Source organism: Hipposideros armiger, unplaced genomic scaffold (assembly GCF_001890085.2).
Source record: "Hipposideros armiger isolate ML-2016 unplaced genomic scaffold, ASM189008v1 scaffold_661, whole genome shotgun sequence".
In the NCBI taxonomy this organism is placed as follows: domain Eukaryota; kingdom Metazoa; phylum Chordata; class Mammalia; order Chiroptera; family Hipposideridae; genus Hipposideros; species Hipposideros armiger.
In genome coordinates this window covers 31,731-43,176 of record NW_017732011.1, presented here as the reverse complement: position 1 = coordinate 43,176, position 11,446 = coordinate 31,731, and the positions used below count along the sequence as shown (strand labels likewise).

Genomic DNA, 11,446 nt, shown 5'->3' with positions numbered 1-11,446 from the left:
AGATTTTAACTGATCTTATTGTTCGTAGATGAAAAACACATCTACATGGGTCATAATCACTAAGGAAGTCACACCTCTGTCTTTCAAAAATATGAATATAAAAAGGACAAAGGATTTCACATTATTGCTTACTTGACTCATTTTTCCAAAATAAAAAAAAATATTGAACAAAAATAAGGTTTATACCTAAGCAGTATATTATAAATAAAAAGATGTGCTTAAATCAGACCATAAGAATTTGGAAAGTTTTCCATCAGTTTATGATTTCAGGAAAGCGTTATCTTCTGATTTATGTTTAATTGTCAATAGCTTTTCACTGGTTAACTTTAGGGATTCTCTGCCACTATATACACTCCCACTTATACCAAGCTAAAGTAGTTAATGATTTATGAAACTTTTGTGTGCTCAAAAACCATAAAAGTCTTTTAAAAAATATTTCTAGCTCTTAAAAAAACTGTTTTATACATGTAGCTTTCTTTTTCAGTTATTTTTAAGAAGGCAGGCATGGTAGCATATACGTTCAAAGGCAAAGTCCTCCACGCCTGACAATAATAAGAGCTGCCATTCATGATGGAGGCATTGAAATGGGAATTTTCCAGCATTAGTGGCCAGTTTTCTTAACCTTTCAAATAGGCATTTCTTTCTTAATTTACTAGAGGAGCTAACTGAGGATTTGGAGACCATGATAATATATCTCCAAGTGATTCAGTCTCAGACAGTAGAGTAGTAATTTCAACTCAGGTATTATATATTTGGATCCAAAGTCTATAACCTTTATTTTCATACCATGTTTTCACAATAGCCCATTTTAAGTAAATTTAAGAGTCAAGAAATCATATCTTTCAGAGGCTCACATGTCTCATTTATGCCAGTTTTCAAAAACAAAATTCCATCCTTCCTTTTCTGCCCCTGGTGCTTGTCACAAAACTAATTAGTGTTTTCTTTGCCCTGAATAAGATCATTAATTCTTACTATCTAAATGGATTTTCATCCATATTCCCCCATCATCTCAGGGTCATATTACCAGGGCATTCTTACCCCTTGTGCAACGAAAGCAGAGAGGGGGCCCACTCTCACATCACTCACTGAACGAGTCACATCCTGTACTGCGGGCAGTATCTTCCAGGCAGCATCTCTGAACGTGGCTGTCATCCCAATTAACTTAAAAATGCTTGTGAATAAACAGTATTGGAACTGGAGAAAAGGCCTCTACCCGGTCTGGCACCTTCCTCCTCTTCCTCTTCCATTTCTTTCTTAATTTTGGACACAGCACACTTAATGAGCATCTGCTGTGTGCTAGTCACTGTTAAGTGCAATGGATGATAAGTTCCATGAAAGGCAGAATAAATAAAGGTCAAAACTGCTTTACAGAAAGGACTATACAAGCCAGAATCAGAAGTTTTCTCAATTCCTACACCATGCTGGGTTTAGTTTGCTAGGGCTTTACTAACAAGAACCACAGACTGGGTGTCTTAAACAACAGAAATTTATTTTCTTACAATTCTGGAGGATGGAAGTCCAAGATCAAGGTGTTATCAAAGTTATCAGTGTCTTCTAAGGCCTCTCTCCTTGACTTACAAATGGCTGCCTTCTGGCTGTATTCTGTGCATAAGAACCCTTGTTTCTCTTCTTACAAGGACACTGGTCTTGTTAGATTAGAGCATCACCCTTACAACCTCTTAACCTAGATTACCTCTTCAGAGACCCTGTCTCCACATACAGTCACATTGAGGGTTAGAGAGCCAACATATAAATTTTAGGGAACACAATTCAGTCCATAAAAACGCCCACTACATAAATGATTCTAACATGCAGTAAAGAAGTAAAAGAGAGTCACAGAAAAGTAATTATTGTAGTTAGAAGCATGGCATTTAGAATTAGAGGTTCAAATCCTTAGTCTGCCACTACCAAATTGTGTAAGCACTGGTCAAATTTCCTAACATCAGTGCATCATTCACCATCCTTTAAGACAGGGGCGATAAGAACACCTACCTCCTAGGTTACTGCTAGTTGAAATAAAAGCTGGCTATTAGCGGCAGATGAATGGATTTAAAGGTGATATTACTCCTCTTTCTCTCCTGGATATAACATCACAGGAATCATGAGAATAAAATGCATGTGAAAAGATGGCGGAAATCGAACACTTTGAGCAGTATTAAGACACTAATTCTTCTTAATTGTAATAATTTATTCTATATAATAGTAGTTGTGAAGATAGGACCAACATACAGACAGGCACTTTAGATTCTTAAATTTGTAGTCTAATTCGTTCTCTGCGCAGCGCCCCACTGTATGTTAAAAATTGTTCTAGGCACTTTGGAGACAGCATTGACCAAAATAGGCAGAAATCACTATTCTCCTGAAACTTCCATTCTAGAATGGACCTAGATCGCCTTTACATTTAACTCACACTTCAGAGGTTGGGGGGAAAATGAGGCATACAAAATAGAAGAGGGGGAGGGAAGCCTAATCAATTCACAGTGTCATGCAGCACGTTGATATTTATCACTGGCCACAAAAGACACAGGAGCAGTAGTAACTCTGGGACCTGATGGATGGGTTTCCCCAGGTGCTGCCCTGATCCCTGAGATGCGGATTTGGGTTGATCCTTCGCCCTGGCATCCGCCCGCTGCTCTGCCCCGCCCGGCCTGGCTGCTGCGACTCGAACGGGCGGGACCGGTGCGGGGTCACCGCCACCCCTGGCGCCCCGCGGACCAGCGGCGAGTCCGCACAGGCGCGGGTTTTGAAGCTGCGCTGCGCAGCCAACCCCGCAGGTTTCAGGTCCCCACTCGGCAGTCGCCGTTAGTGCCAAGGACTTTGGCTTTGGCTGGATGTCTCCTGACTCACGTCACCAGTTTGACAGGCTCGAACCAAATCAGAGGGCGGCGCTAGCCGGGAGCCCCGGCCGTCACCCGCAGCTCCAGCGGATTAGAACTCGCCTCTCCCAGCTCCTCCCCTCAGTCCCATTTAAAGCTCCCACCAGCTTTACCGAAAAATTAAGAGTGGGCTCAGTTTCTGCACCGCCTTCTTCCACTGCAAGATGGTAAGTGAGAAGCTGGCATTAGCTAGTCCGCTGGCGAAACGTGGAGGCTCAGAGAGCTAGTAAGCTTTGCCATTAGAAATTCTTCCACCTTGGAAGCAAGATTTCTCTACCTGAAAATGAAGACATCTTCTCTGATGCCCATCTCTTTCTTATTCTCCCCTCTCTCTCTCTCTCTCTCTCTCTCATCCTTTACACTCTGTTATTTCTCCCCTGTACTTTCTCCCAACGTTCTCCCCCTGGACACCTGCACTCACTTTCCATTCCAACTCTTCCTCTAGATTATGCACATATTTGCAAACACTTGGACTTGAGCTAGTCTAGAGGTATTTTGGGGTTTGTTTTCTTCTCAGGTGTCACTTGCATAATAGCTCAGCTCTAATTCCAGTAATAACCTCAGGGAGAGAGCCTGCAAACATGCTTTTAGAATAAAAGAAAATAGCACTTGATAAACTTTTTGGCTGAATTTCTTTGGTCTGTATTGCCCAAGCTGGACTTGCTTCAAAAAAGGCCTTTTTGAAAACTTAATTTACCAGGAACATTAACAAAGTGTGACTCCTTTTACTTAACTTTTTTTTTTCTCTTCTTATTTGTTTTCTCTCTGTTTATGTTATGCCCAAGAAAAGTCCTCAAGTCCACAAAAGACTTATAGTGGTCAAAAAGTTTGTCCATAGTTGGGCTCTGCTGAAATGAATGGCTTTTACCTGATTAAACATTGACAAATAATTAGGAATGGGTTGTTGTACAAATTAACCCAGGAAGACTGCTGCATACCTGCCCCTGCTTGGGCATTTGGAAAGACTGTGTTTGAGGTTTGAGGAGTCAGGAGTGGGAGGGTGTTCACTGGCTCAGAACACAGTGGAGAATACTTGCCAGGCAGTTAGAGTGGCAAGGTAACTTTGGAAGGGCATTGAGACCTAGTGATGGAGAGGCCTGGAGGAGCTTGCTGTCTCTGCTGACTAACTCGTTTCAGCTTTGATGATATGTTTACTTGGAGTGACTTTGTGCTCCCATGCTTAGAGTTAGGAGTGATATTTATTAGCTATCTCTGGAATATACCTATATATCTATCTCAAGTCGTTGAGATCACCACAGGACCCAGCAGTATTTAAAGCCAGAAGGGGAAAGAGACAAATGGGGCAAGTTTATAGTTCAGAGAGTAAGAAACAAAAATAAGGAGGTTAGATTATATGTCAAGTTCTGTTTACTTCAGCCTTGGTATTCTGGGCTCTTTGTCTTTTAAGGCTATCGGCAATATAAGACACAATGGGCTATATAGATGATGTTACAGAATTGTACATCTGAAATCTATGTAACTTTACTAACAATTGTCACCCCAATAAACTTTAATTAAAAAAAGATATGTGCTAGAAAGAGTCAAATAGTTCTTATGTCTTTGAATCATTAAGTAGAATGCCTTTTACTTAGATCCTGGGTAGCCTGTCAGATGACTCAGACATGGCAACAGAGAATGCTCCTGGATATTTACAAATTCGGTGCATCTAATACCAGCACTTTCTTTGCTGAGAGGGCCTAAGGAAAAGTACTGCGTAAACCAAGGAGCCAATTCCCTTCTAGTAATTATATTTTGACAGCTCAGAATTAATCTGGGATCTATACTTATCACTTTTATTGTTTTTGATTCACTGCATATAATTTCTGTATCTTTCTCCCACTCTTTCCCCCTTCCAAATCCCCATCATCCCATCTCCTGGGAACCCCACTACCTCTCATACTGAATTTCACAGAACACAGTTCTGCCTTGCCAAGATGAGTACTTTGTAGGAGGCCAGAGCTATAATTGCCCGTATTCCACTACAACGTCAGAATCTAGTGTTGACGTTTCCACGGAGACTTGGGTCTCTTTCTGGGCTGCTGGTCTCCTGGACAACAGAGAGCACCAACAAGCACCACAGGCACAGGGTAAGTTCTGCTCCTCTGCTCTCCTGGTGGACCTGAAGCCCTTTTCCAACACCCATAGTTGCAAAGCATCATGGGCTGGAACTCTGTGGAGGCAGGGATGCTATGGAAAGTTTAAGAAAGCCCAAAGACTCCTGAATTTTTACAATCTAAATAATCTGTTCATTTGTACTTGACAAATAGTGAAAATGGTATCCTTTCTCTTACCTGCTGGACAATATGTATTTCTTCTCCTTACACTTTATAGTTCTTGGAGATTTCTAACTCACTGAGGGAGTTGCATCTGGGTCAAAGTGTTATAAACAATACTAGTGGGATGCTTTTGGCATCAAGATACCAGTCGGAGCATTTCTTTTGGAATTCAGGAAACTTTCCCTGGGTATGAGAGAGAATCAAGAAGTACTAACTTAATCTTTTATTTCATAGAGGAAATTCTATGAGTAGTGTCATGTAAGTGGAAAAAATCATTCCTTTTTGCCCAAAGAAGACTTCAGCTTTGGAGGGAAGTATAACATTGATCAAATATTACATATTAATTTTGACCTCAGGCTTAGTAAACAGTATTTATAAACATTAAAGGAGTTTTTCTATTAACACTCAAGTTTCTGGAGAAACTTTCAGATGCTTCAGAATTAAATATCTGTGCTGTTGGTTCTGCCACATGATTTTTTTTTTGAATTTGAGAAAAGATACAAAAAGCCCCAAACTATTGAAAAAACACTTATATATCAGGAAGTTTTTCAATTCCAGCTTTCTACTACAAGTGACAGAGAAACAGAATGCCCAAGAATATGAAACCAGTGTATATAAAATTTTATTCTTGCCTCCTTACTCATAATTCTACTTCAATCAAAAACATTTCAGTAATATTTCAGTTTAAGTAGAGGGAAGCAAGAGTCAGAACTGTGCTAGGTGAGGAAAAGAAAGTAAACCAATTTAGCATACCCAAGCAGGTTTTTTGTTTTGTTTGTTTTTTTTTTTTTGGTAGGTGTAGCTTGCTGTCAAACATGAAAAAACACCTCTTGGAAAATGCATAAAAAACCATAGAGGATGACACTTGAAATACATGAATTTGAGTTACAGTTTTGAAATTTTCATCAGGTCTTCAGAGAAGCAAGGTCCAAATTATTTTAAAGTAGCAAGTGCTACCACATAAAATTCTGAGTAAATACTCTCCATCAGATTTAACTGACTGACAGACAGGCAGAGATTTCATCTGCGGAAAAATTTTAGCATCAAAAATAGAATTTTATTCTAGAACCAAACACTATATGATCAAGCACTAAAGCTTAGAAAATACGATAAAAACTTGAAAAATATAGTGAAATTGCAATTTTATGCCTAGTGGGGTGGGTGTCATTAAATATTTGAATGAATTGATAATGCAGATGAGACAGTCTTTATAAATTTAACCAGCAGGAATACACAACACATATTAGGGAGGAATGTGACTTCTTAGCTCTCAGAAATTCACCTCTGTAGTCACCTCTGTAGTTCACCTCAGATAGTCCATAAATATTTGTCTTTCATACCATGCTTGCCCCTTCTAAAAGCTTTAAATATTTTGTTTTTCTGGATGGAGGCAATAGCTGTTTTTAGAAAGGTAATTGAACCTATTAAACTTTCTGAAATCCTTTGGTGATTTTTTTTATTACACAAGAAATGCAAGTGTGTTTTCTCAGTTACCCATTTGGTGTTTTCACATAGAATCATCCAGTGACTCAAATTTCCCCTTTCCTAACTCTTGTTCCTGGGAAGAGGCTCAGCTTTCGTCTCAGCTCTACAGAAATAAGCAGGTATGTACAGGTAATCAGAACATTGAGACCTGCCATGTTCCATGCAGTCAATTCTCCCTGATGTCCCCATATGTCATACTGCTTCTTTCCCTTGTTAAATTCATATGTTGACTTTCAGTTTAGAACCCAAGTGGCTATATGTCCACAGAGTGATCAAAGTTAGGTGATAATGTCACAGAAAAACCCAAGCAAACAAAAAACAAAATAAAAACCACTGCCAACGACCAAAACCTTCTAGCAAAACCCGAAGCCAAGCCCTGACTTTGCATCTTTTAGTTGTATGACTTCTTAAACCCTCTTTTTCCTTATCTATGAGATTGGAATATCTGTGCTGCCTTCCACAGAGAGCTGTTGGAAAGATTAAATGATATAATGATGTGATAATATATTTAAACCATAAACATAGCTCATCATTTGGAGGAGGGATAATGACTATAAAAGTTTTTACAAAGATTGCTTCATATTCCACATTTTGTTTGTTGTTCCTGAGAGAGTAATTTAATCTAGTGGACATACAAACAGATCAATCTGAGGCCAAAGGAAGCCAATCCACCACTTTCTCCTTCTTTTTTGAATGTGCAAGGAAGGAGTCCAGCGAAACCTTTCTAAACACCTTTTTCTATATTTAAACAGTTGCACACAGCTCATTTTCCTACATACCTTCCCTTGTGGTTACAATTTTAAAAGTCATATAATCTCTTCAAACACTTTGCAATGAATAAAAAATTCAGAGCACAAAACTGAACAATCAGGTGGTAGGTGGGTGTAGACTGAATTTAGGCCTCTGAGGACAAGGGTTCCCTGAGGTTGGGTTCTTAAAACAAACAGCACAATAATCAGGTTTAAACAGGTTAAGAATCAGTGGCATTATTATAAGGTTACAAAGTCAATATAGTGGAGCAGCCTTTATCATTGTCTACTTTTTCTGCAGCTCCAAGATACTCTGGTGCAGAAGGAAGAAGAACTTGCTAGGTTACATGAAGAGAATAATCACCTCAGACAATACCTGAATTCTGCTTTGGTTAAATGTCTTAAAGAAAAGACCAAGGTACGTAACTATCCCCTTTATAAGGACAGAATGGTGATCGGAGAAAGGAGACCATTTCTGAAAGCTCCCTAATTAAATGTAGGAAGTGTACTAAAGAACGTGCCTTCAAATGCATTTATAGGATGGATGGATTTTTCTGAACAAAATACAGCACTTTTGCAAGAATTTTTATGTATCATTTCTTGCAAATATTTAGATCAGGAGTCAGCAAACTTTTGAGACGGAAGAGCAAATCCTGTTCCTCACAACAATTTAAAAATTATTCGAGAGCCATAAAACAAATGAAATCACCATTATGTGAATAATATCCTTTAAAAATTTTATAAATGCAACTATGATAGTTTTATTTTCATTTTCAATTTTACTTCAGAGCCACATGTACGTACCCAAAGAGCCGCATGTGGCTTGTGAGCCCAGTTTGCTGAACCCTGGTTTAAATTGCAGAATTTAGTCATATATTACAAAAACAATTGCTTACCAATCAATATCCAGTCAGGGGAGTGCTAAGACAATTAGGAAATAAATAAAAAGACAGAGTTAGATGGATGAAACGTTGGGAAAGAATCAGATCTGAGAGACATACAGTTCTTTTAATTATCTTCTGACTTTTGGAAAATCGCTGTCACTTAGAGCCTCAGTTACCTTCATCTACAAGTGGATGGGTTAAAAGATCTTTTAAGAACTTGTCCAGCGCTGAAATGTTATGACTATGACTGGAGCTCAGGTTTCTTGACTGGGCTACTTTTTTAATAAACATCTCTCTTACACTTTTAAAATGAATTATTTCTAACTCAAGGGTAGACAGTTTGCCCACAGTCCTCTTGTATTCTTCATTTCTTTGGGGTTTTTATTTTTTGTTATGTATTTGCCATTCTGTTAGCATTGTTGCTTCTATCACCAATCTTTACCTTCTAGACAAGCTACATTATTTGATATTTTTTAATCTAAATTGATAATGCTTCTTGCTCTTACTGGACATATCAGTTCAGAGAAGAAAGGGTACAATATATTTGACGCCTTTACAACTCAGTTAGCTTTGTTAAGAAAGGGAGCACCGGAGCCAGCCGAGTGGCTCAGCTGGTTAAGAGCATGAGCTCTGAGCAACAGGGCTGCCGGTTCGATTCCCACATGGTCTGTTCCCCTTCCCCAATTCCCCACCACTGTTCCCCTTCCCTAATTCCCCAATAAAATCTTAAAAAAAAAACAAAAGAAAAAAAAGGGAGTGCAGCTCACAATTATTAGCCTGGGCTCCAGAAAAAGCACAGTTATTAAATTAGTAAGTGATATTAACTGTGCAAATTTTTCCCTTGTTCTCAACTTTGCAAGATTTAGAATATAATACATATCACATGGGATTGGTACGAAAGTTACTAAGCGGAAGCAGTGTCACATAGCTTGTCAATCAGTGGTTCTCTTTAGATGCAGATGGCTTAGATGTCAGTCTAGGCTGCACGATCCTTAACAAGTCACTGATAGGCCTGTGTCTCAGTTTCTTCACTCAAGGAGGTTTTAATAGTACTTGAATAAAATGAGACCCTGCATACAACCAGTGTCCAATACATGATAGAGGCTATTATTTTCATTATAATAATAGTCATTACTTCCCTGAGTTGAAATTTTAAAGACATAACTTAGTTCTTACAACTTTTATGTGACTAGTAAAAAATATGAACTGGTCGTTTCTATGTGGTAACTTCTTATCATAGATTTTAATTTAGAAACAAAAGCTAATCCAATCCGTTTTACATGGATGTGCACACGCATGTGAAAATATAACTTTAATCAAGTTTACTAAGGAATCAAGGTGACTTGTAAATGTTTGAAGGAGGTGTAAATAGACAAGAGTAAAGAAAATTTTCTTGCTTGATTACATGATTGTGAATGCTTTCAAATGTTACTTCCCCAGACATTGCTGTCATCCGATGAGTTCTCCAAAGCATGTGGAAAATTCAGAAAGGGAAAGAGGAAACCCAAAGAACAAAGACATTTCCCTCCTGAGATCCCCCATTGCAAAAATGCCAAGCGAAACCTCTCCGGTGAATTTGCTAACTGTGAAGAACAACCTGGGCCCCCAGTGGACCCCTGGGTCCTTCAAACACTTGGGTTAAAAGACCTCAACACCATTGATGACACCTTATCAGCTAACTACAGTGCCCTCTCCTCCCACCCCAGAAGAGTCCTCAGCACATTTTCCCAGTTTCCAGGGGATGTAGCTGATCATGCACATGCCCCCACGGAGAATCTGCCGATTGACTATGGGGGTGACGGAACAATCTGTCACAGCACTGCCAGCCACAGGGAAGACTTCCACTTCCTTTCTCAACTTTCGAATCCCCCAGGAGGACTGCAACCGCTTCCTCTCTATACTTCTGATGTGTCACCCAATAAGACCGAGGTGGCTTTTTCCACATCCCTGAGCCCTCACTGTAATGTGAAAACTCATTCCTTCCACCAGGGACAAGCCTTTGTTCGTCGAGATGAGGAGGGAGGCTGGAAATTTACCTGGGTCCCTAAACACTCTTAGTGACGCCCTCTATCAAAAGGACTGCCATGAACTCTGTTTACAATGACCTCTCTTGCACTTGAACCTGACTATGTGGGATACAGAAGCTATTTCCCAGACTGGCTCCTGCCACTTTAAATGTCACTCTCCATTACCCACTTCAGTCTGCAGGGAATGGCTTCCGAGAATCCAAAATGAAACATGCCTGCTCTCCTTACACCTGAATTTGACTTGTTTACACGCTGACACCTGCCGTTGACTTGCTCCCTTTGCCCTATATTTGAAAAGGTGTTTTCCAATTGCCTCTGTATTCCTTTGAGACCTACATATGCTGTTCCAATTATAAAAAGTCTAACAGATTTTCTTCTTTCTTTAAGCAGTTTAAATGTTCACAGCTTTTGTCCTTTCGCTTCTACCCCTCTCTTGCTCGTCTTCGTTTCTGAAAACTGCCTTTAGAATGAGTGCTACCATGCCCTAAGTACCTGTTATTGAGTGTCAAAATTGCTGGGGGTGGGTAGAAATAAGTGTCTTTGCCCATCACCATTGCTGAAGACATAATGTAGATATGCATAATATTATGTGTAGTACAGTTCAGGAATTTGAGTGTCCCATGGTGGAGTTGACAAAGTCTCTTCAAACAGCTGTTACTCCACTGATAAACAATACCACTGATAAATTAAAAGATTAAAGAGAATTAAAACTACTTCAAAATGTGCCATAGTGTATCCGCTTCTATGGGCACCTGGCATTGTCTCTTTAATCAATACGGCTCAAACAAGAATATTTTTGAGGGACTTGGTATCAGAACAAGTGATCATCCCAATTACCCAGAGGCTGACAAACTTCTATTCCTGAAAATATAGTCTAGCATAGCTCTACCATTGTCGCATTCATTCATTGATTCATTGATTCATTCTTCCTTTCTTTTTGTTTTTTAATTCATTGACCTACCTAAAATATTTGTAGAACACCTACCATGTATCAGGCACTGTGCTATGAGGTGATGATAAAATGTGATCAACTTAGACACTCTGGCCACCCTCATTAGACCTAGAGCCACGTATCTGCCATGACCTCAAGAAAGCCACTTCCCTAGGGTGAAGATTCAGCGTTCCCAGCAGCAGAATACAAAAGTTCAA

The 11,446-nt window shown here is 39.4% G+C and overlaps 1 protein-coding gene across 1 annotated transcript; it reads left to right on the top strand.

Moving 5' to 3' along the window:
* Positions 1-2,979: 2,979 nt before the first annotated feature.
* GMNC (geminin coiled-coil domain containing) lies at positions 2,980-10,499 on the top strand. The gene is made up of 5 exons (XM_019626140.1): positions 2,980-3,043; positions 4,789-4,963; positions 6,668-6,756; positions 7,688-7,804; positions 9,711-10,499. Exons 1-5 carry the CDS (start codon positions 3,041-3,043, stop codon positions 10,326-10,328), a joined length of 1,002 nt encoding a protein of 333 aa, XP_019481685.1. The 5' UTR covers positions 2,980-3,040; the 3' UTR covers positions 10,329-10,499.
* The last annotated feature ends 947 nt before the right edge of the window (positions 10,500-11,446 follow it).